This window comes from Taudactylus pleione, unplaced genomic scaffold (genome assembly GCF_031769625.1).
Source record: "Taudactylus pleione unplaced genomic scaffold, aTauple2 ptg000635l, whole genome shotgun sequence".
NCBI lineage: Eukaryota > Metazoa > Chordata > Amphibia > Anura > Myobatrachidae > Taudactylus > Taudactylus pleione.
Window position 1 is genome coordinate 929,585 of NW_028285037.1, and position 26,242 is coordinate 955,826.

Genomic DNA, 26,242 nt, shown 5'->3' on the forward strand with positions numbered 1-26,242 from the left:
GGCTCCCAAATGAGCCATCCGCTGTGATGGAATCAGGGAGGACTTCTTCCAGTTTATCAACCACCCGTGTGCTTGAAGACAAGCAATGGTCAGGTGGAGATGTCGAAGAAGCACCTCCGGGGAGCTCGCCAGCAGCAGAAGATCGTCCAGGTACGGCAACAGACGTAGACCCTGACCCCGAAGGTGGGCAGCCATAACCGCCATCACCTTGGTGAACACCCTCGGAGCCGTGGAAAGGCCAAAAGGCAACGCCCGAAATTGGTAGTGATGGTTCAGGATAGCAAACCTCAGATACCGCTGATGTGCCGGTGCTATGGGCACATGGAGATAGGCGTCCTGGATATCGAGGGAGACCATATAATCCCCGGGTTCCATCGCCAGAATGATGGAACGTAACGTTTCCATCCTGAACCTGGGAACTCTGAGGTATCTGTTCAGAGACTTCAAATTCAGGATAGGGCGATGAGAACCATTGGGTTTCTGTACCAAAAACAGAGTAGAATAGTACCCCGTCCCGCGCTGAGACTGCGGAACGGGAACAATGACCCCTGCTTGTAGCAAGGATTCTATAGCTACCTGAATCTGACCAGCTTTGGTCTTGTCCAGAGAAGGACTTGTACAGAAAAACTGGTGGGGCGGCCTGAACCGAAAAGACAGGGCGTACCCCTGAGAGACTACTTCTCGAACCCAGGCATCCGTGGTGGTATTGTGCCAACACTGGGCGAATTGGAGAAGTCGGCCTCCCACTCTGGGGTCCCCCAGAGAGAGGCCCGTCCCATCAGGCAGCAGGCTTATCCTCCTGCTTGGAAGAAGGGCGCCGAGCACTCCATGCCTGCTTCTTGGGCTTGGGTGCGGCCTTGGTCGCCGAATGTCTCGGGAAGGACTGGCCCTTGGCCTTACCCTGAACCCGAAAAGGACCGAAAGGCAGAGCTCCTCACTTTAGCCGGCGCAGAGGCCGAAGGGAGAAAAGCCGACTTGGACTTAGCCAAAGTATCCACTATTCTGTCCAAATCCGGACCAAATAGTAAATCACCATTAAAAGGCAAGGCCTCCAGACCCTTTTTTGAATCTGCATCAGCCCTCCAGGACCTCAGCCACAGGGAGCGCCGAGCAGACACCGCTGCAGCCGACACCCTAGAAGTGAGCAGGCTGGCATCCAAAGACGCTTCCCCAATATAGGAAGCTGCATCCCGCATCTGTCCCACTAACGCTCTCTGGATATCCGGAGCCTCATCAGGAAAGGTATCCTCCAAGGCATTGGCCCATGCCTCAATGGCTTTAGCCACCCAGGAGATAGCCATGGACGGGCGAGCCACCGCCCCGGAAAGAGAATAAATGGACTTTAAACAAGTCTCCACCTTCCTGTCCGTGGGATCCTTCAAAGAGGAGCTAGACGGCCATGGCAGCGTCGCGCTTTTGATCAAGCGGGTAACGTAGGAATCCACCGCCGGCGGAGTTTCCCATTTCCTGCAATGAGCTTCAGGAAAAGGATAGTTCGCCGCCAACCTCTTCTGTGGATGGAACCTCTTACTAGGTAATTGCCAGGCCGCCGCCATATGATCCGATAATTGATCAGACAGGGGGAACACAGTTGAGGTCACCTTGGCCTTTTTAAAATTAGGAAACTTCGACCTAGGAGCCGGCGCATCATCCTCAACATGTAGGATAGCCCGCACCGCCCTAACTAAGGCTGGAACATTAATGGAGGACTTAGCTTCCACCTCCTGCCCCATGACATCAGAGTCAGAGTCCTCATGGATTTCTCCATCATCTGAGGACACTTCCGAGTCCGACAACTGCGCAGCTAGTGAACTCACAACCGGACGTTTAGACACCCTTGGTGGCACATCACCTTGCAACATGGACTGAAACGCCGAGGATGAAGCCGCCAGACTCTGTACGGAGCTGGATAGAACATCCACCCAAGGCGGAGGAGCCGTCGGAGCAAAACTCTGCAAAGGCACTACAGACTGACGCGTCCCTGGGGAAGACTGCACATACACAGGCAGTCCCGAGTAAGGACCCACAGTCTGGGCCCCGGGGGAAGACCGCAACATTTGTGGAACCCTCGGGGAATGGGGGATGGTGGGCTGCGGTAACGCCCTAGAAGGGACCGCTGATGGGACCGATAACCGGTCCGCAATAGACGCCAGCACCTGTGAAAACATCGCCCAAGGAGGGTCCTGTGATACAGGGGGGTTGGAGGGGCCCGGTACCAGCTGGCACCGCCCGCACAGACCATCCTGAGATAAGTCCTCCCCATCAACTCCAGCAGCACAGCGTCTGCAGGAAAATAGCACAGGAGCCACCGAGCGCCCAGTCTCCTCATCAGACATGATACCGTAAATCACAAGAAATAGGTATCACCAGAGGAATTACGGTTTTAACACCCGCGCACTCACCAGTATGCGACACAACAGCCCAGATATGGTACTGTGTAGCACACAACAGTATGTGACTGACCCCACAAATACGTGTTTTATATAAGTGAGGGTCTCAGAAAAACGCCCTTCCCCCACACACCTGCCGGGCCGTAGGAGAAGGAAAGGGATAGTTATAAGCTGACAGTAAGGAGAATAAGTCACAGACAGGCAGCACTAGCAATAGTCACATACAATGCAGAAAAGTTATACTCACTGCACCTTCCGCTACAATCAACCGCCCAGATTCAGTGTCTGGGAGGGCTATAGCGCTGTGTACACTGTCCTTTTGCAGGGGAGAGGTACACAGGGGGACCGGTCCACTTGATACCGCCTGGGAGTCTGCGATGTGCCAGTAAAGATGGCCGCCGGAGACCTCAGAGGAGGAGTGGCCGAGAGATAAGAGCAGCTCAGCGACGCCAGACTCCTAGTTGAAAGGCGCGCTGAGCTGAGGGGAGGAGCCACTAGACAGGGAAGGCTACCTCCCCTGGCTAGCAATTAACCCCCGGGTTGCCGATCCCGCTATTAGCCTGATACCCTGGTGGTCTAGCGTACACGCGGGGTATTCCTCAATTGAGGGGGAGCCCGCCGCCGCCGCTAGCGCCTCCGGTCTGTCCCCAGAGACCGGAGGCTCCTGACTGCATTGAAGTATCCGCGGCCCGCCGCACGCGGCGACCCGCGGTTTACCTGATCCCCGTCGCGTCCGGCAGCAGTCAAGGGAGTCCCCAGAGCCCGGCTAGTACAGGCTCTGGGGTCCCGCCGCGATCCCCAGAGCTGTACTGGCGTCGCGGCGCCAGCGGGGAGAAGGAGCGGCAGCGTGGACGTCCTAAAGGACAGTCTGATGCTGCCGCTCTAACAGTGTAAAAAAAGTAGAAAAAAATAAAAAATTTCTCTTTTAAAATAAAGCTTAGGGGCTGCTCCTGCAGCCCCACTGCGACAGGGTGACCCGACTCCGGCCGGGCACCAACTAAAACTGAGGTGCCTGTGGCCGGGGCGGGGTATAGAGGAGGACGGACCCAAGTGCATCCTGGGAGCAGCAAAGCTTTAACTGCGAGGTGCCCGTGGATCCAGATCCAGCTATACCCCAAGGTCAACCCTGTGGACCCCCTATGGACCCTGAAGTAGAAATACCATTACTCAGCACAGTCTCCCATATACAGACTCAGGAGCACACAGATATACAGGTGTCACATATCACATTACTCAGCGCAGTCTCCTATATACAGACTCAGGAGCACACAGATATACAGGTGTCACATATCACATTACTCAGCGCAGTCTCCCATATACAGACTCAGGAGCACACAGATATACAGGTGTCACATATCACATTACTCAGCGCAGTCTCCCATATACAGACTCAGGAGCACACAGATATACAGGTGTCACATATCACATTACTCAGCGCAGTGTCCCATATACAGACTCAGGAGCACACAGCTATACAGGTGTCACATATCACATTACTCAGCGCAGTCTCCCATATACAGACTCAGGAGCACACAGATATACAGGTGTCACATATCACATTACTCAGCACAGTCTCCTATATACAGACTCAGGAGCACACAGATATACAGGTGTCACATATCACATTACTCAGCGCAGTCTCCTATATACAGACTCAGGAGCACACAGATATACAGGTGTCACATATCACATTACTCAGCACAGTCTCCTATATACAGGCTCAGGAGCACACAGATATACAGGTGTCACATATCACATTACTCAGCACAGTCTCCTATATACAGACTCAGGAGCACACAGATATACAGGTGTCACATATCACATTACTCAGCGCAGTCTCCTATATACAGACTCAGGAGCACACAGATATACAGGTGTCACATATCACATTACTCAGCGCAGTCTCCTATATACAGACTCAGGAGCACACAGATATACAGGTGTCACATATCACATTACTCAGCACAGTCTCCTATATACAGACTCAGGAGCACACAGATATACAGGTGTCACATATCACATTACTCAGCACAGTCTCCTATATACAGACTCAGGAGCACACAGATATACAGGTGTCACATATCACATTACTCAGCGCAATCTCCTATATACAGACTCAGGAGCACACAGATATATTGTGGGATTAGGAGTAGGTAGAGTAAGGGGTATGGTGGTCACTGTGTGGATAATGGGACATGTATGTAGTCGCACAGGGTGATTGGGAGACATATCAATCTGGGCACATTACTAATAATACAACAGAAATCATTGAAGACACAAAGAATAACTCACCTAGGAAAGTCTCCTTCTCAGTCTTGCAGGTGGGGTCCAGTCCGGACAGGAGAGTCTACAGAGGAGACATTATTATTACTGAGATTCTGCTGCCTGTATCAGTCACACATCATGTTCCTCTGTGATGTCCAGCTCTCAGATCTCTGAGGATATACACCGGGGTAATACCGGCTGCAAACACAGCGCTCACAAGATGCAGAGAGCCCGCGGGGAGATACGGGACACAGATACTCCAATAATACTTCTGCCAGTATGTGTCTGTCCTCATGTGCCTCTGATGTGCCTCTCATCTACAGGGATTGTAAGTGCCACTGTATCTCATTCACAAAGAAAGTGTCTGCATTTCAGCTGTTGCTGGCCCCATGATTTCTTCCAGCTATCCTATATCCAGGACAGGGGGACAAGAAACCCAGGAGGCCGGCGGACAGCGCGAATGTCCACAAACCAGGTAAGACAGCTCAGTTGTGACGACATAAACTGATCTCACCAGCACATACAGTGTATCTGACCTGTGCATTACATCTATTATAGGCAGGCAGTGTAACAGGTCATACATACATGTAATTACACACACGCACACAGGGGGGCAGGAGTTACCTCCTCCTCCTCGTGGACCTTCTGATGTTTCAGCAGCTCCGACCTCCAGCGATAGCCTTTGCCGCACTGTGCGCACTGGAAGGGTTTCTCGCCGGTGTGCGTCTTCAGGTGGGTGGTGAGGTGCTGGCGCTGTACGAACGACTTGCCACACTGAGCGCACTGGTACGGCCGCTCCCCCGTGTGGATGCGTTCGTGGATCAAGAGGGACGTGTGTCTGCGGAAGCTCTTCCCACACACGTTGCAAATATAGGAGCGCTCGTCTGTGTGCACGCGCTGGTGGGAGCGTAACGTCCTCTTGTTCAGGAAGTTTTTGTCACACTCCTGGCAGGAAAGAGTCCGCTCCCCTTTCTGTGCCCGCTGTCTTAATAGCAGCCGTGCCCGCTTGCCCAGAGCCTTGCCTCTCTCCAGGGCTCCCAGAGGACCCTGCCCCTCGCGTTTGTAGCGACGCTTCCGTCCAGACGTCTCTGAGGAGAACAGACCGTAACAATCAATCGCAGATTCCTTAAATCCTCTGTTACATTATGAACCTTGTAAGATGGCCTGAGGCACAGGTCAGTGACAAATCTCCTCACCTTTCTGGGTGTCCTCTGAGCTGTTTGCAGAACTCTAAAATAGATAAAAGATAACAAGTAATTGGCCACGCTTCATATCTTGCCATTGCCGACATGGGTTCCAGTCAATAGATAGACGGTAATTAGATAGACGGGCAATAGGACGACAGGGACAAAAGGTCGACACAGAAAAGTTTGACATGGATAAAGGTCAGCAATTATAAATGGTCAACAGGTACAAAAGTCCAACCTGGTCAAAATGTTTGACACAAAAATGGTCGGCACAAAACTGGTTGACACATTTGTATTTATTTTTTTGAGTTAGGCACTTACCATAAGGTTAAGGTACGTAGACACGGTACGATCAAAATGCACGATATGAACAATAACGATATCGATCATATCGTTAATGTCATGCATTTTCTGGTGCCTCCTAAAAGATATCGTCCGTCGACCATGCATGCAGGCCAACCTGGTCGATATCGACCAGGTCAGTATAGAGACCTGCGATTGTTGATCGCGGGTCGCTAGCCGTCGTTGGTGGTGTGCTGGATGATTGATATCGATCATGCAGCACACTCGGGAGATCGTTCAGCGATATTGTTAACGCTCACAATCGTCCCGTGTGTATGCACCAGTAGCGTTAGGCACTAGAGGGAACGGTTAGGCACCAGGAGGTAGGGTTAGGCTTAGGCACCAAGGGGGGAGGGTTAGGCTTAGGCAACAAGGGGTCGGTTAAGGTTAGAGTCAAGGTTAAATAAAAATAAATCACGTGTCGACCATTTTTGTGTCGACTTTTCTACCTGTCAACCTTTTCTGTTTTGACCTTTCAGGGCTGCATAAAATTGGATTTTAAAAAAATAAATAAAAAACGGATTTATTTGATTTCAATAGGTCTTTTTATTAAAAAAAAAATTTAAATAAACGTTTAAAAATGTAAAACGTTTATGTATATTTTTTTTTTTATAAAAATCCTATTTAAATCCAAAAAAATCTGATTTAAATCAAATGAATCCGTTTTTTATGTTTTTTTTTTTTTTAAACCCAATTTTATGCAATCCTGGATCTTATGTCCCTGTCGACCTATTGACTGTCTAACATCTGTTGTCTATCTAATCACTGTCTATCTTTTAAACTAAACCCATCCAGCACAAGAAAACCGTGTGAGAGACTGCAGCAGTCTCTAAATCTAGTGTGTCAATCCATCTATATATTAAAATTGACTGCTGATAAAAATGATGTCATTATAAATAAGGTAACGCCGGGCATTACAGCTAGTGTACTTATAACACACGCAACCTCATTTAATAGACTGTTTGGGCCAGTGTTGGCTAACCTTGACACTCCAGCTGTTATGGAACTACATAACCCAGCATGCACTGCTACAGTTTTGCTATTAGGGCATGCTAAAACTGTGGCAGGGCATGCTGGGATATATAGTTCCACAACAGCTGGAGTGTCAAGGTTAGCCAACACTGGTTTAGGCTGACAGGAAGCCTGTATAATTCCAGCAGTGAGGCTACTGAGCGTCTTGTCTGGCTGATGTATTTAAAGATAATTATTTTTATAAAATTACAAAACTATGAAGGACGTTTTAATAGGCCGATACGACATCGTACTACTTTATACAATGACCAAATCAGCCTAATCTGTGGCATAAATATGGTACATAAAGACGAGAGCACAAGTCATTGGATAAAGGACGTGACACCCAAAATGGGTGTGGCTAAGGAGTAAGACAAAGGTGGACCAATAAGAGATGATTCCTGTAATGCACTTAATGGTTACTGGGTGGCGACTCCAGTGCATGCTGCCAGTTTGTATTACTGGGTAATGGCTAGACAGGACCCGTTCTGCTCACATGCCCGTCTGATCGCATGTAGCCCCTGCTATGGGGCAGTGTGGGGGCGGGGATGGCCAGCATTCCCAGAAACCGGGGCGCGTCGGCTCATTTTCCGGGAGTGGCAAGGCCAGGGGCTGCGTCCATGGACGCAGTTTCCTGGCCTCGCAAGCACAGGCTTACTCAGCTGGCCGTCGTCTTCCACCATAGCGACCGGTGGTTGTGATGGTTATCCCACAGCCTGTGACCTCGGCCATGGTGCTGGGATCACAAATGTCACAGGTGGCGTCTGACGCCTCCCAGCTGCATTTGCATATTCGCCTGCGTGCATCTGTGCAGTTCCATCCATTACTGAATCCCCCCCCCCCCCCCCCCCCGAGTCGGACTGTCCCCAGAAGACACTGTGTTCTCTCTGAGCCCTTGTGGCGCTGTGTGATGAGCGCAGACAATGCAGCGTTGCGGTTACCTCCTTCTCGTGGACCTTCTGATGTTTGGCCAGCTCGGATCTCCATCGGTAGCTGTTCCCGCAGACATCGCAGGGGAAGGGTTTCTCCCCGGTGTGGATTCTCTTGTGGGTGGTGAGATGCTGCTGCTGGATGAAGCTCTTGCCGCACTGCAGACACTTGTAGGGCCGCTCCCCGGTGTGAATCCGTTCGTGGATCAGGAGGGCTGTGTGTCTGCGGAAACACTTCCCACACACGTTGCAGATGTACGACCTCTCCCCGAGGTGAGCTCTCAGGTGCGCCTTTAAAGTCCGCTTATTGTAGAAGATCTTCCCGCACTCGGCGCAGGCGTGAGCCTTGTCCGCTTTGGGATTACGGGAGCGCTTTTTTCCTGCGCTCCTGCACCTGGCTGGGCGGCTCTTGGTGCGATCACCTGATATAAAATAAACAGGTCAGCAGCAGCTGTTACTCTCTCCAATGACACAAATATACTCATCATGTCCCATTAATACATACACGAGGCTGCCTCTAATACCCTCCATTATACCTGGGGTGACGGAGAGCTCCTGACGCCGTACCTGCATTAGCGGATTCTCCGTCCTTCTCACAGCTGTCAGAGTCCCCTCGTTCTTCCTTAATGGAGGAGTCCGCAACCTAAAATACAACTCAACGGATGAGCATACAGACCGGCCGCATAGGGGTTGTGGTATAAGGGCTCATTGTAACATCGGGGCCCAACTGTGGTAGCATTACACTGGGGTGGAGCACAAGTCTTTTTTACTAGCAAAAGCCCTGCATTCTCCTAGGTAACAGAAAAGCCCTGCATTCTCCTAGGTAACAGAAAAGCCCTGCATTCTCCTAGGTAACAGAAAAGCCCTGCATTCTCCTAGGTAACAGAAAAGCCCTGCATTCTCCTAGGTAACAGAAAAGCCCTGCATTCTCCTAGGTAACAGAAAAGCCCTGCATTCTCCCTAGGTAACAGAAAAGCTCTGCATTCTCCCTAGGTAACAGAAAAGCCCTGCATTCTCCTAGGTAACAGAAAAGCCCTGCATTCTCCTAGGTAACAGAAAAGCCCTGCATTCTCCTAGGTAACAGAAAAGCCCTGCATTCTCCTAGGTAACAGAAAAGCCCTGCATTCTCCTAGGTAACAGAAAAGCCCTGCATTCTCCTAGGTAACAGAAAAGCCCTGCATTCTCCTAGGTAACAGAAAAGCCCTGCATTCTCCCTAGGTAACAGAAAAGCTCTGCATTCTCCCTAGGTAACAGAAAAGCCCTGCATTCTCCTAGGTAACAGAAAAGCCCTGCATTCTCCTAGGTAACAGAAAAGCCCTGCATTCTCCCTAGGTAACAGAAAAGCCCTGCATTCTCCCTAGGTAACAGAAAAGCCCTGCATTCTCCCTAGGTAACAGAAAAGCCCTGCATTCTCCCTAGGTAACAGAAAAGCCCTGCATTCTCCCTAGGTAACAGAAAAGCCCTGCATTCTCCCTAGGTAACAGAAAAGCCCTGCATTCTCCTAGGTAACAGAAAAGCCTGCATTCTCCTAGGTAACAGAAAAGCCCTGCATTCTCCCTAGGTAACAGAAAAGCCCTGCATTCTCCCTAGGTAACAGAAAAGTCCTGCATTCTCCCTAGGTAACAGAAAAGCCCTGCATTCTCCTAGGTAACAGAAAAGCCTGCATTCTCCCTAGGTAACAGAAAAGCCATGCATTCTCCTAGGTAACAGAAAAGCCCTGCATTCTCCCTAGGTAACAGAAAAGCCTGCATTCTCCCTAGGTAACAGAAAAGCCCTGCATTCTCCCTAGGTAACAGAAAAGCACTGCATTCTCCTAGGTAACAGAAAAGCCCTGCATTCTCCCTAGGTAACAGAAAAGCCCTGCATTCTCCCTAGGTAACAGAAAAGCCCTGCATTCTCCTAGGTAACAGAAAAGCCTGCATTCTCCTAGGTAACAGAAAAACAAGAGATATGGTAAGAACTTACCTTTGTGGATCTGGATCCACGGGCACCACGCAGTTAAAGCTTTAGCTGCTCCCAGGATGCTCTTGGGTCCGTCCTCCTCTATACCCCGCCCCCGAGCCACAGGCACCTCAGTTGGTAAGCAGCCCAGGCCGGAGGAGGAGACTAAACAGAGAGAAGGAAGACTGGAACACACAAGTAAACCATACTCACAGAAAAGGGAGACGGAAAACCGGTGACCAGCAGCACAGCCCATAGGGGGTCCACAAGGTTGACCTTCGGGATGTCCCAAAGCAGTTCAACTAAGGGCGGGGACGCTCCTGTGCAGAAAGGAGAATCCTGCGCCCAAAGGATGCATCCTGAGAGGCAAAGGTGTCAATCGCATAAAACCTCAAAATCGTCTGAATGGAAGACCAAGTGGCTGCCTTGCACAGCTGAACAGCGGAGGCACCACGTCTAGCAGCCCAAGAAGGACCCACAGACCGAGTGGAATGAGCCTTAACAGAGGCTGGAACAGGTAAACCTTCCTGTACATAAGCCTCCCTAATAACAGAACAAAGCCAACAGGCTAAGGTTTGTTTGTTGGCAGGCCAACCCCTCTTATGAAAACCAAAGAGGACAAACAAAGAATCGGACCTTCTAACAGAAGCAGTCCGATCAACATAAATTCTGAGAGCACGGACAACGTCCAACGAAGCCTCGTCAGCTGTAAGATCAGGGGACTGAAAAGCTGGCACCACCAGTTCCTGATTGATGTGGAACTTAGACACAACTTTAGGCAAGAACTCAGTGCGAAGCACTGCTCTGTCCTGGTGAAAAATTAAGAAGGGGGGACTACAGGAAAGTGCCCCCAACTCGGATACCCTCCTGGCCGAAGCAATTGCCAGGAGAAACACAGTCTTCAGTGTTAACCACTTGAGGTCAACCGACTCAAGAGGTTCAAAAGGAGGTCCCTGCAGGACCCGAAGAACCACCGCCAAGTCCCACGGAGCCACTGGAGGCACAAAGGGAGGCTGGATTCTAAGAATACCCTGGAAAAAGGTGTGAACGTCAGGCAGTGTAGCGATTCTACGCTGGAACCACACAGACAGAGCCGATACATGAACCTTCAGGGAAGCAAGACGTAAGCAGAGGTCAAGACCTGACTGCAGAAATGCCAAAATCCTAGAAACCCTGAACACCTGAGGATCAAAGTTTCTGGACTCACACCACTGAAAATAAGTGTGCCACACTCTGTGGTAAATCCTTGCAGAGGCAGGTTTACGCGCCCTCAGCATAGTACTGATGACAGAGCTTGAAAAGCCCCGGTACCCTAAGACGGCTGTCTCAAGAGCCACGCCGTCAAAGACAGCCGACCCAGATCTGGGTAAAGGCAAGGCCCCTGAGACAGCAGGTCCCGACGCTGAGGCAGAAGGAACGGGGCATCGACGGACAAGCTCCTGAGATCGGAGTACCAAGGACGTCTGGGCCTCGCTGGAGTCACCAGCAGAAACGTGCCCTCGTCCTGTTTGATTTTTCTTAGTACCCGAGGTAGCAGGGAGATCGGAGGGAACAGGTACGCTAGGTGAAATGTCCATTTCACCGACAGCACGTCCACCAGGCTTGAGCCTGCGTCCCTTGTCCTTGAGCCGTACACGGGTAACTTGTAATTGTGACAGGAAGCCATCAGGTCCAACTCCGGCAGTCCCCATTTGTCCACGAGAAGTTGAAACACCTCTGGGTGAAGCAACCATTTCCTGGGATGCACGTCGTGACGGCTGAGGAAGTCTGCCTCCCACTTGAGGACTCCCGGGATGAAGACTGCCGAGATTGCTGGAAGGTGGCACTCCGCCCAAGCCAGGATCTGAGACACCTCCGACATCGCAGCTCGACTGCGAGTTCCTCCCTGGTGATTGACGTACGCCACCGTGGTGGCGTTGTCAGATTGCACCTGAACTGCCCTTCCGTGAAGAGCGGTGCCTGATGACAGCAGAGCCCTGTACACGGCCCGCAGTTCCAGCACGTTTATGGGAAGAACTGCTTCCTCTACAGACCAACGGCCCTGAAGAGACAACTAGCCGGTCACTGCCCCCCAACCCCGGAGACTGGCATCTGTTGTGAGCAGAACCCAGTCCGGGATCCAAAAGGGGCGACCCACGATGAGATGAGCTGGCTGAAGCCACCAAGCTAGAGACTGACGCACTTCCGAGGAGACAAGACCAGCGTCTGGGATCGGATCCGGTGAGGTAACCCGTTCCATTCCGATAGAATCTGCCCCTGCAGGGGCCTGGAATGGAACTGGGAAAATTCCACCATGTCGAATCCCGACACCATGGACCCTAGGACTCTCATGGCCGAGTGTACAGACACCCTGGCACTGCACAGGCAACTGTGTATCCGCAGTTGTAGGGAGGACACCTTTTCCGGAGTCAGGAAAATCCTTTACTGACGAGAATCCAGAAGGGCTCCCAAATGAAGCATCCGTTGTGATGGGATCAGAGATGACTTCTTCCAATTTATCAACCACCTGTGCCTGAAGACAAGCAATGGAGATGTCGAAGAAGTACCTCCGGGGAGCTCGCCAGCAGAAGAAGATCGTCCAGATACTGCAGCAGCCGTATACCCTTGCCCCGAAGGTGGGCAGCCATAATTGCCATCACCTTGGTGAACACCCTCGGAGCCGTGGAAAGGCCAAAAGGCAACGCCCGAAACTGGTAGTGATGTTGCAGGATAGCAAACCTCAGATACCGCTGGTGTACCGGTGCTATGGGCACATGGAGATAGGCGTCCTGGATATCCAGGGAGACCATGTAATCCCCGGGTTCCATCGCCAGAATGATGGAACGTAACGTTTCCATCCTGAACTTGGGAACTCTGAGGTATTTGTTCAGAGACTTCAAATTCAGGATAGGCGATGAGAACCATTTGGGCTTCTGTACAAGAAACAGAGTAGAATAGTACCCCGTCCCGCGTAGAGACTGCGAAACGGGAACAATGACCCCTGCTTGTAGCAAGGATTGTATAGCCACCTGAATCTGGGAAGCTTTGGTCTTGTCCATACAAGGACTCGTGCAAAAAAACTGGTGGGGCGGTCAGACCCGAAAAGACAGGGCGTACCCCTGAGAGACTACTTCTCGAACCCAGGCATCCGTGGTGGTATTGTGCCAACACTGGGCGAATTGGAGAAGTCGGCCTCCCACTCTGAGGTCCCCCAGAGGGAGGCCCGTCCCATCAGGCAGCAGGTTCATCCTCCTGCTTGGAAGAAGGACGCTGAGCACTCCAGGCTTGCTTCTTGGGTTTAGAGGCGGTCTTAGCCACCGACTGCCTCGGGAAGGACTGACCTTTTGTCTTACCCTGAACCCGAAAGGAACGAAAGGCCGAGCTCCGGACCTTGGCAGGCGTTGCTGCTGAAGGGAGGAAAGCGGACTTGGATTTAGCCAGGGTATCCACTATTTTGTCCAAGTCCGGACCAAATAGCAATTCTCCATTAAAAGGTAAGGCCTCCAGGCCTTTCTTTGAATTGGAGTCCGCTCTCCAGGACCTCAGCCATAAGGATCGGCGGGCAGACACTGCTGCAGCCGATACTCGAGAGGTCAGCAAACTAGCATTCAAAGAGGCTTCTCCAATATAGGAAGCAGCATCTCTCATCTGTCCTAACGACGCCTTCTGGTCATCCAGAGCGTCGTCCGGAAAGGTATCCTCTAATGCGTTGGCCCATCCCTCAATGGCCTTGGCCGCCCAGGAGATGGCCATGGACGGTCGGGCCACTGCCCCTGAGAGGGGGTAAATGGACTTTAAGCAAGTCTCAACTTTTCTGTCCGTGGGATCCTTCAGCGAGGATATAGACGGTAACGGCAAAGTAGCGCTCCGTATTAAACGGGTGACATGGGAATCCACCGCAGGTGGAGTTTCCCATTTTTTACAATGTGCCTCAGGAAAATGATAATTAGAAGCTAACCGCTTCTGTAGCAGGAACCTCTTACTGGGCGCCTGCCAAGCCACCGCCATATGATCTGTCAACTGATCAGACAGGGGAAACACCGCAGAAGCCACCTTAGTTTTTTTTTAAACTAGAACACTTCGACTTAGGATTTGGTGCCTCATCCTCTATTTGGAGAATGGCTCGCACCGCCCTAACCAGTGCTCGCACATTAATGGACGACATGGTATACACCTCCTGGACCAATGTGTCCGAGTCAGTGTCATCATGAACCTCCCCATCATCTGAGGACCCCTCGGAGTCCGATACATGCGCCGCCTGCGCCATTAGTGTGCGTTTTGACGCCCTAGAAGGTATGTCATTCTGCAACATTGACTGAAAAGCCGAAGACGCGGCCGCCAAATTTTGTACTGAGTTGGAAAGCACATCCACCCAGGGTGGAGGAGCCGCCACAGGGGCCTGGAAGGGCACCACAGACTGCTGCGTCACAGGGGAAGCCTGTATATACATACAGTCAGGTGCATAAATATTGGGACATTGAATGAATTTTCATATTTTGGCCTCTATTCACCACCACAATGGCTTTGAAATGAAACAAACACGATGTGATTTACCTGCAGACTTTCAGATTTAATTTGAGGGTAATTACATCCAAATCAGGTGAACGGTGTAGGAATTACAACGGTTTCTATATGTGCCTCCAACTTTTTAAGGGGCCAAAAGTAATGGGACAAACTAAACAATCCTAAATCTAACTTTCACTTTTTAATACTTTGTTGCAAATCCTTTGCAGGCAATTACAGCCTGAAGTCTGGAACGCATAGACATCACCAGACGCTGGGTTTCATCCCTGGTGATGTTCTGCCAGGCCTCTACTGCAAATGTCTTCAGTTCCTGCTTGTTCTTGGGGCATTTTCCCTTCAGTTTTGTCTTCATCAAGTGAAATGCATGCTCAATCGGATTCAGGTTAGGGGATTGACTTGGCCATTGCATAACATTCCACTTTTTAGCCCTAAAAAAGTCTTTGGTTGCTTTTACAGTATGCTTCGGGTCATTGTCCATCTGCACTGTGAAGCGCCGTCCAATGAGTTCTGAAGCACTTGACTGAATATGAGCATATAATATTGCCCGAAACACTTCAGAATTCATTCTGCGGCTTTTGTCAGCAGTCACATCATCAATAAATACAAGGGAACCAGTTCCATTGGCAGCCATACATGCCCACGCCATGACACTACCACCACCATGCTTCACTGATGAGGTGGTATGTTTTGGATCATGAGCAGTTCCTTTCCTTCTCCATACTCTTCTCTTCCCATCACTCTGGTACAAGTTGATCTTTGTCTCATCTGTCCATAGGATGTTGTTCCAGAACTGTAATGGCTTTTTTAGATGTTGTTTGGCAATCTGGTCTTCCTGTTTTTGTGGCTCACCAATGGTTTACATCATGTGGTGAACCCTCTATATTCACTCTTGTGAAGTCTTCTCTTGCTTGTTGACTTTGACACATATACACCTTCCTCCTGGAGAGTTTTCTTGATTTGGCCAACTGTTGTGAAGGGTTTTTTCTTCACCAGGGAAATAATTCTTCTGTCATCCACCACAGTTGTTTTCTGTGGTCTTCCGGGTCTTTTGGTGTTACTGAGCTCTCCGGTTCGTTCTTTCTTTTTAAGAATGTTCCAAACAGTTGATTTGGCCACACCTAATGTTCTTGCTATCTCTCTGATGGGTTTGTTTTGATTTTTCAGCCTAATGATGGCTTGCTTCACTGATAGTGACAGCTCTTTGGATCTCATATTGAGAGTCGACAGCAACTGATTCCAAATGCAAATGTCACACCTAGAATCAACTCCAGACCTTTTACCTGCTTAATTGATAATGAAATAACGAGGGAATAGCCCACACCTGTCCATGAAATAGCTTTTGAGTTGATAGTTCCATTACTTTTGGTCCCTTAAAAAGTGGGAGGCACATATAGAAACCGTTGTAATTCCTACACCGTTCACCTGATTTGGATGTAATTACCCTCAAATTAAATCTGAAAGCCTGCAGGTAAAGCACATCTTGTTTGTTTCATTTCAAAGCCATTGTGGTGGTGAATAGAGGCCAAAAACAAGAGATATGGTAAGAACTTACCTTTGTTATCTCTGTTTCTACGAAGTCCATAGGGTCCACAGGGTTGACCTTGGGGTATAGCTGGATCTGGATCCACGGGCACCACGCAGTTAAAGCTTTGCTGCTCCCAGGATGCACTTGGGTCCGTCCTCCTCTATACCCCGCCCCGGCCACAGGCACCTCAGTTGGTAAGCAGCTAAGGCCGGAGGAGGAGACTAAACAGAGAGAAGGAAGACTGGAACACACAAGAAACCATACTCACAGAAATGGGAGACGGAAAACCGGTGACCAGCCACACAGCCCATTTGAAGCCAGGTGCGTCAGGGCGGGCGCCCTGTGGACCCTATGGACTTCGTAGAAACAGAGATAACAAAGGTAAGTTCTTACCATATCTCTTGTTTTCCACTTCAGGGTCCATAGGGGGTCCACAGGGTTGACCTTGGGGATGTCCCAAAGCAGTTCAACTAAGGGCGGGGACGCTCCTGTGCTGAAAGGAGTACCCGGCGCCCAAAGGATGCATCCTGAGAGGCGAAGGTGTCAAACGCATAAAACCTCAAAAACGTCTGAATTGAAGACCAAGTAGCCGCCTTACACAGCTGAACAGCGGAGGCGCCACGTCTAGCAGCCCAAGAGGGACCCACAGAACGAGTGGAATGAGCCTTAACAGAGGCTGGCACAGGTAAACCCTCCTGCGCATAAGCCTCACAAATAACTGAACGAAGCCAACGGGCTAACGTTTGCTTGTTGGCAGGCCAACCCCTCTTGTGAAAACCCCCTCTTGTGAAAACCGAAGAGGACAAACAAAGAATCCGACTTCCTAACCGAAGCAGTCCGGTCCACATAGATTCTAAGTGCCCGGACCACATCCAAGGAAGCCTCACCAGCAGAAAGATCAGGTGACTGAAAAGCTGGCACAACAAGTTCCTGATTAATGTGGAACTTTGAAACCACTTTGGGCAAAAACTCAGGACGCGTGCGGAGCACTGCCCTGTCCTGGTGAAAAATCAGAAAAGGAGGGCGACAGTAAAGCGCCCCCAATTCTGAAACCCTCCTGGCCGAAGCAATTGCCAGGAGAAAAATGGTCTTAAACGTCAGCCACTTGAGCTCCACCGACTCAAGCGGCTCAAAAGGAGGACCCTGCAAGACCCTCAGTACCACCGTCAAGTCCCACGGAGCCACCGGAGGCACGAAGGGAGGCTGGATCCTGAGAACACCTTGGAAAAAGGTGTAAACATCTGGCAGTGTAGCAATCCGTCGCTGAAACCACACAGACAAAGCAGACACATGAACCTTCAGAGAGGCCAGGCGTAAGCCGAGGTCCAAACCCGATTGAAGAAATTCCAAGATTCTGGAAACCCGGAACACCTGCGGATCATAGTTTCTGGATTCACACCACTGAAAATAAGTGCGCCACACCCTGTGGTAAATCCGCGCAGAAGCAGGCTTGCGTGCCCTAAGCATGGTACCAATCACTGAACTGGAGAAACCCCTAGACCTCAAGACGGCTGTCTCAAGAGCCACGCCGTCAAAGACAGCCGACCCAGATCCGGGTAAAGGCAGGGCCCCTGAGACAACAGGTCCCGACGCTGAGGAAGAAGGTACGGAGCGTCGATGGAGAGGCACCTCAGATCGGAGTACCAAGGACGTCTGGGCCACGCCGAAGCCACCAGCACGAGCGTGCCGCCGTCCTGCTTGAATTTCCGCAGAACCCGAGGAAGTAAGGATATCGGAGGAAACAGATACGCCAGGTGAAACGTCCATTTCACCGACAGAGCGTCTACCAGACAGGCGCCTGCGTCTCTTGTCCTTGACCCGTAAACGGGCAACTTGTGATTGTGACGGGAGGCCATCAAGTCCAGCTCCGGCAGCCCCCACCTGTCCACGAGTAGCTGAAACACCTCTGGGTGAAGCGACCATTCCCCGGGATGCACATCGTGACGGCTGAGGAAGTCCGCCTCCCAATTGAGGACTCCGGGAATGAAGACTGCCGAGATCGCTGGAACGTGACACTCCGCCCAAGCAAGAATGCGAGACACCTCCGACATTGCTGCCCGACTGCGAGTTCCCCCTTGGTGGTTGATGTACGCCACCGTGGTGGCGTTGTCGGACTGCACCTGAACCGCCCTTCCGTGAAGAGCGGGGCCGGACGACTGCAGGGCCCTGTACACAGCCCGCAGTTCCAGGATGTTGATGGGGAGAAGTGCTTCTTCCGCGGACCAACGACCCTGAAGCGATAATGAGCCGGTCACTGCCCCCCAACCCCGAAGACTGGCATCCGTCGTGAGCAGGACCCAGTCCGGGATCCAAAAGGGGCGCCCCTCGACCAGATGCACCGTCTGAAGCCACCAAGCCAAAGACTGCCGAACCTCCGCGGACAACACCAGCATCTGAGAGCGGATCCGGTGAGGTAACCCGTTCCATTCCGATAGAATCAGCCCCTACAGGGGCCGGGAATGGAACTGGGCAAATTCCACCATGTCGAATGTCGACACCATGGACCCCAGAACTCTCATAGCTGAATGGACCGACAGGCGGCAACTGCTCAGGCAACTGTGTATCCGCAGCTGCAGGGAGGAGACCTTCTCTGGAGTCAGGAAAATCCGCTGCTGACGAGAATCCAGCAGGGCTCCCAAATGAACCATCCGCTGTGATGGAATCAGGGAGGACTTCTTCCAGTTTATCAACCACCCGTGTGCTTGAAGACAAGCAATGGTCAGGTGGAGATGTCGAAGAAGCACCTCCGGGGAGCTCGCCAGCAGCAGAAGATCGTCCAGGTACGGCAACAGACGTAGACCCTGACCCCGAAGGTGGGCAGCCATAACCGCCATCACCTTGGTGAACACCCTCGGAGCCGTGGAAAGGCCAAAAGGCAACGCCCGAAATTGGTAGTGATGGTTCAGGATAGCAAACCTCAGATACCGCTGATGTGCCGGTGCTATGGGCACATGGAGATAGGCGTCCTGGATATCGAGGGAGACCATATAATCCCCGGGTTCCATCGCCAGAATGATGGAACGTAACGTTTCCATCCTGAACCTGGGAACTCTGAGGTATCTGTTCAGAGACTTCAAATTCAGGATAGGGCGATGAGAACCATTGGGTTTCTGTACCAGAAACAGAGTAGAATAGTACCCCGTCCCGCGCTGAGACTGCGGAACGGGAACAATGACCCCTGCTTGTAGCAAGGATTCTATAGCTACCTGAATCTGACCAGCTTTGGTCTTGTCCAGAGAAGGACTCGTACAGAAAAACTGGTGGGGCGGCCTGAACCGAAAAGACAGGGCGTACCCCTGAGAGACTACTTCTCGAACCCAGGCATCCGTGGTGGTATTGTGCCAACACTGGGCGAATTGGAGAAGTCGGCCTCCCACTCTGGGGTCCCCCAGAGAGAGGCCCGTCCCATCAGGCAGCAGGCTTATCCTCCTGCTTGGAAGAAGGGCGCCGAGCACTCCATGCCTGCTTCTTGGGCTTGGGTGCGGCCTTGGTCGCCGAATGTCTCGGGAAGGACTGGCCCTTGGCCTTACCCTGAACCCGAAAGGACCGAAAGGCAGAGCTCCTCACTTTAGCCGGCGCAGAGGCCGAAGGGAGAAAAGCCGACTTGGACTTAGCCAAAGTATCCACTATTCTGTCCAAATCCGGACCAAATAGTAAATCACCATTAAAAGGCAAGGCCTCCAGACCCTTTTTTGAATCTGCATCAGCCCTCCAGGACCTCAGCCACAGGGAGCGCCGAGCAGACACCGCTGCAGCCGACACCCTAGAAGTGAGCAGGCTGGCATCCAAAGACGCTTCCCCAATATAGGAAGCTGCATCCCGCATCTGTCCCACTAACGCTCTCTGGATATCCGGAGCCTCATCAGGAAAGGTATCCTCCAAGGCATTGGCCCATGCCTCAATGGCTTTAGCCACCCAGGAGATAGCCATGGACGGGCGAGCCACCGCCCCGGAAAGAGAATAAATGGACTTTAAACAAGTCTCCACCTTCCTGTCCGTGGGATCCTTCAAAGAGGAGATAGACGGCAATGGCAGCATCGCGCTTTTGATCAAGCGGGTAACGTGGGAATCCACCGCCGGCGGAGTTTCCCATTTCCTGCAATGAGCTTCAGGAAAAGGATAGTTCGCCGCCAACCTCTTCTGTGGATGGAACCTCTTACTAGGTAATTGCCAGGCCGCCGCCATATGATCCGATAATTGATCAGACAGGGGGAACACAGTTGAGGTCACCTTGGCCTTTTTAAAATTAGGAAACTTCGACCTAGGAGCCGGCGCATCATCCTCAACATGTAGGATAGCCCGCACCGCCCTAACTAAGGCTGGAACATTAATGGAGGACTTAGCTTCCACCTCCTGCCCCATGACATCAGAGTCAGAGTCCTCATGGATTTCTCCATCATCTGAGGACACTTCCGAGTCCGACAACTGCGCAGCTAGTGAACTCACAACCGGACGTTTAGACACCCTTGGTGGCACATCACCTTGCAACATGGACTGAAACGCCGAGGATGAAGCCGCCAGACTCTGTACGGAGCTGGATAGAACATCCACCCAAGGCGGAGGAGTCGTCGGAGCAAAACTCTGCAAAGGCACTACAGACTGACGTGTCCCTGGGGAAGACTGCACATACACAGGCAGTCCCGAGTAAGGACCCACAGTCTGGGCCCCGGGGGAAGACCGCAACATTTGTGGAACCCTCGGGGAATGGGGGATGGTGGGCTGCGGTAACGCCCTAGAAGGGACCGCTGATGGGACCGATAACCGGTCCGCAATAGACGCCAGCACCTGTGAAAACATCGCCCAAGGAGGGTCCTGTGATACAGGGGGGTTGGAGGGGCCCGGTACCAGCTGGCACCGCCCGCACAGACCATCCTGAGATAAGTCCTCCCCATCAACTCCAGCAGCACAGCGTCTGCAGGAAAATAGCACAGGAGCCACAGAGCGCTCAGTCTCCTCATCAGACATGATACCGTAAATCACAAGAAACAGGTATCACCAGAGGAATTACGGTTTTAACACCCGCGCACTCACCAGTATGCGACACACCAGCCCAGATATGGTACTGTGTAGCACACAACAGTATGTGACTGACCCCACAAATACGTGTTTTATATAAGTGAGGGTCTCAGAAAAACGCCCTTCCCCCACACACCTGCCGGGCCGTAGGAGAAGGAAAGGGATAGTTATAAGCTGACAGTAAGGAGAATAAGTCACAGACAGGCAGCACTAGCAATAGTCACATACAATGCAGAAAAGTTATACTCACTGCACCTTCCGCTACAATCAACCGCCCAGATTCAGTGTCTGGGAGGGCTATAGCGCTGTGTACACTGTCCTTTTGCAGGGGAGAGGTACACAGGGGGACCGGTCCACTTGATACCGCCTGGGAGTCTGCGATGTGCCAGTAAAGATGGCCGCCGGAGACCTCAGAGGAGGAGTGGCCGAGAGATAAGAGCAGCTCAGCGACGCCAGACTCCTAGTTGAAAGGCGCGCTGAGCTGAGGGGAGGAGCCGCTAGACAGGGAAGGCTGCCTCCCCTGGCTAGCAATTAACCCCCGGGTTGCCGGTCCCGCTACCAGCCTGATACCCTGGTGGTCTAGCGTACACGCGGGGTATTCCTCAATTGAGGGGGAGCCCGCCGCCGCCGCTAGCGCCTCCGGTCTGTCCCCAGAGACCGGAGGCTCCTGACTGCATTGAAGTATCCGCGGGCCGCCGCACGCGGCGACCCGCGGCTTACCTGATCCCCGTCGCGTCTGGCAGCAGTCAAGGGAGTCCCCAGAGCCCGGCTAGTACAGGCTCTGGGGTCCCGCCGCGATCCCCAGAGCTGTACTGGCGTCGCGGCGCCAGCGGGGAGAAGGAGCGGCAGCGTGGACGTCCTAAAGGACAGTCTGATGCTGCCGCTCTAACAGTGTAAAAAAAGTAGAAAAAAATAAAAAATTTCTCTTTTAAAATAAAGCTTAGGGGCTGCTCCTGCAGCCCCACTGCGACAGGGTGACCCGACTCCGGCCGGGCACCAACTAAAACTGAGGTGCCTGTGGCCGGGGCGGGGTATAGAGGAGGACGGACCCAAGTGCATCCTGGGAGCAGCAAAGCTTTAACTGCGTGGTGCCCGTGGATCCAGATCCAGCTATACCCCAAGGTCAACCCTGTGGACCCCCTATGGACCCTGAAGTAGAAATATGAAACTTCTGTCAATGTCCCAATATTTATGCACCTGACTGTAGGTAACCCCGCATAAGGACCAACAGACTGAGACCCGGGGGGGCTCCGCAATAATTGCGGGACACCCGGGGAATGGGGGACGGCCGGCTGGGGCAACGCCCTAGTAGGGACGGCAGTCGGGACCGACAGACGGTCCGCAATAGACACCAGCACCTGAGAAAACATCGTCCATGGTGGTTCCTGCGTCACAGGAGGTTTTGATGGGCCAGGAACCACCTGGCACCGTCTACACAGGCCATCCTGTGACAAATCCTCCCTATCCACTCCTGCACAACAGCGTCCGCAGGAGACCAACACCGGAGCCACGGAGTGCTCAATCTCCTCGTCCGACATGACAAAATATATTATATAAATAAATATAGCTGGCAACAGAGCCGAATCAAGCGCACTCACCAGTGTGCTGAACAACAGCCCACAATATGGTACTGTGTAGCACACAACTGTATGTGACGGACCTCACAAATACGTGATTTATATAGGTGAGGTCTGTAGAAACGCCCCTCCCCCACACACCTGTAGGGCTGGTAGGAGAAGTAAAGGGACAGGTATAAGCTGACAGTAAGTAGAAATTAGCACAGACAGCAGCACTAGCAAAAGTCACATACCATGCAGAGAAGATATACTCACTGCACCTTCAGCTACAATCAGCCTCCCAGACTCAGTGTCTGGGAGGGCTATAGCGCTGTGTACACTGTCCTTGATCGGGGGAGAGGTACACAGGGGGACCGGTCGGCGTGCTCCCAGAGAGATCTGCGCTGCCACATAGAAAATGGCCCCCAGAGACCTCAGAGGAGGAGTGGCCGAGTAACTGCAGCTCAGCGACGCCAGACTACGTGCTGAAAGGCGCGCTGAGCTGAGGGGAGGAGCCGCTAAACAGGGAAGGCTTCCTCCCCTGGCTAGCTATTAACCCCAGGGCTGCCGGCTTCCCGCTAAATAACCCTGGTGGACTGACTGTGAATTCCTCCAATGGAGGGGAAGCCCGCCACCACCGCTAGCAGCCCCCGGTCTGTCCCCTAGAACCGGGGACTGCATATAGAGTTAGACCCACGAGCCGCCGCTAATCGGCGACACGCGGCTTACCTTCTCCCCGGCGACTCCGGCATCAGTCCAGGGAGGTCCCCAGAGTCCGGCTAGTATGGACTCTGGCCTCCCGCGGCAATCCCCAGTGAGATACTGGCGTCGCGGCGCCAGCGGGGAGTAAGAGCGGCAGCGTGGGCGTCTGTACAGACAGTCCTTCGCTACCATTGAAGAGCCTCATGTTAAAAATAAAAAACCTAACAGGCTCTTTTTTTTTTAAATAAAAAGCTTTTGGGGGACCCGACTCCGGCTTTGCACCAACTCAAACTGAGGTGCCTGTGGCTCGGGGGCGTGGTATACAGGAGGATGGACCCAAGTGCATCCTGGGAGCAGCTAAAGCTTTAACTGTGTGGTGCCCGTGGATCCAGATCCAGCTATACCCCAAGGTCAACCCTGTGGACCCCCTATGGACCCTGAAGTAGAAAGGTGTGCATTCTCCCTAGGTAACAGAAAAGCCCTGCATTCTCCCTAGGTAACAGAAAAGCCCTGCATTCTCCCTAGGTAACAGAAAAGCCCTGCATTCTCCCTAGGTAACAGAAAAGCCCTGCATTCTCCCTAGGTAACAGAAAAGCCCTGCATTCTCCCTAGGTAACAGAAAAGCCCTGCATTCTCCTAGGTAACAGAAAAGCCCTGCATTCTCCTAGGTAACAGAAAAGCCCTGCATTCTCCTAGGTAACAGAAAAGCCCTGCATTCTCCCTAGGTAACAGAAAAGCCCTGCATTCTCCCTAGGTAACAGAAAAGCCCTGCATTCTCCCTAGGTAACAGAAAAGCCCTGCATTCTCCCTAGGTAACAGAAAAGCCCTGCATTCTCCCTAGGTAACAGAAAAGCCCTGCATTCTCCCTAGGTAACAGAAAAGCCCTGCATTCTCCTAGGTAACAGAAAAGCCCTGCATTCTCCCTAGGTAACAGAAAAGCCCTGCATTCTCCCTAGGTAACAGAAAAGCCCTGCATTCTCCCTAGGTAACAGAAAAGCCCTGCATTCTCCCTAGGTAACAGAAAAGCCCTGCATTCTCCCTAGGTATCAGAAAAGCCCTGCATTCTCCCTAGGTATCAGAAAAGCCCTGCATTCTCCCTAGGTAACAGAAAAGCCCTGCATTCTCCCTAGGTAACAGAAAAGCCCTGCATTCTCCCTAGGTAACAGAAAAGGGCTGCATTCTCCTAGGTAACAGAAAAGGGCTGCATTCTCCTAGGTAACAGAAAAGGGCTGCATTCTCCTAGGTAACAGAAAAGGTGTGCATTCTCCTAGGTAACAGAAAAGGGCTGCATTCTCCTAGGTAACAGAAAAGGTGTGCATTCTCCCTAGGTAACAGAAAAGGGCTGCATTCTCCTAGGTAACAGAAAAGGGCTGCATTCTCCTAGGTAACAGAAAAGCCCTGCATTCTCCTAGGTAACAGAAAAGGGCTGCATTCTCCTAGGTAACAGAAAAGGTGTGCATAAAGCATTTTAGCCTTTAGTGCATAATTGAGAGATATTACCAATTACAACTGTAGGGAGCCACACTTTGGTGACCAGTACATAAAACACAGAGCCCCAATACGGAGACCAATATACTATGCAAAGTCCTCTGTTAGTATGGTGGCCAGTATATAAAACACAGAGCCCCAATACGGAGACCAATATACTATGCATAGTCCTCTGTTAGTATGGTGGCCAGTATATAACGCATAGGTCTGTTTGGAGAGCAGTAAATAAGGCAGAAACCTGTACATAAACAAACCATCATTTGGAAACCAGTATGCTATGCAAAGTCCTATTCTCAGATCAGTATACAGATGGGTCCTCGTACATCTAGCCTCCGTTAAACAGCCCATCTAGTCGCACCATGCTGTGGCCTCACTTGGTAGAGCGGAGCGTCTTTCTTTGCATCTATTTACCTTCAAATGCGCCTTAGATACTACTAGATAGCACAAGCAGCCGCTGAGGAGTAATAGGATATGTAGCATTCCTATGTTGTGTGTGACTGCGGGTGTATCTGCATGCTAAACGCTACGTTACAGGGTTACAGCCGCTGAGGAGTAATAGGATATGTAGCATGCCTATGCTGTGTGTGACTGCGGGTGTATCTGCATGCTAAACGCTACGTTACAGGGTTACAGCCGCTGAGGAGTAATAGGATATGTAGCATGCCTATGTTGTGTGTGACTGCGGGTGTATCTGCATGCTAAACGCTACATTACAGGGTTACAGCCGCTGAGGAGTAATAGGATATGGGGCATGCCTATGCTGTGTGTGACTGCGGGTGTATCTGCATGCTAAACGCTACGTTACAGGGTTACAGCCGCTGAGGAGTAATAGGATATGTAGCATGCCTATGTTGTGTGTGACTGCGGGTGTATCTGCATGCTAAACGCTACGTTACAGGGTTACAGCCGCTGAGGAGTAATAGGATATGTAGCATGCCTATGCTGTGTGTGACTGCGGGTGTATCTGCATGCTAAACGCTACGTTACAGGGTTACAGCCGCTGAGGAGTAATAGGATATGTAGCATGCCTATGTTGTGTGTGACTGCGGGTGTATCTGCATGCTAAACGCTACGTTACAGGGTTACAGCCGCTGAGGAGTAATAGGATATGTAGCATGCCTATGTTGTGTGTGACTGCGGGTGTATCTGCATGCTAAACGCTACGTTACAGGGTTACAGCCGCTGAGGAGTAATAGGATATGGGGCATGCCTATGTTCTGTGTGTGACTGCGGGTGTATCTGCATGCTAAACGCTACGTTACAGGGTTACAGCCGCTGAGGAGTAATAGGATATGTAGCATGCCTATGCTGTGTGTGTGACTGCGGGTGTATCTGCATGCTAAACGCTAGGTTACAGGGTTACAGCCGCTGAGGAGTAATAGGATAT

General features: G+C 51.6%; 1 protein-coding gene across 3 annotated transcripts in view; it reads right to left on the reverse strand.

Moving 5' to 3' along the window:
• The window catches only part of LOC148479130 (uncharacterized), a 102,333-nt gene that overhangs the window by 46,164 nt on the left and 29,927 nt on the right, over positions 1-26,242 (reverse strand). For all 3 annotated transcript variants that reach the window (XM_088454917.1, XM_088454916.1, XM_088454918.1), the window contains exons 5-9: positions 8,692-8,767; positions 8,137-8,546; positions 5,852-5,885; positions 5,280-5,743; positions 4,683-4,737 (exon numbers count right to left, since the gene is read on the reverse strand). In XM_088454917.1, coding sequence (XP_088311043.1) covers positions 4,683-4,737; positions 5,280-5,743; positions 5,852-5,885; positions 8,137-8,546; positions 8,692-8,767 — 1,039 coding nt within the window. The remainder of the gene's footprint in view (positions 1-4,682; positions 4,738-5,279; positions 5,744-5,851; positions 5,886-8,136; positions 8,547-8,691; positions 8,768-26,242) is intronic.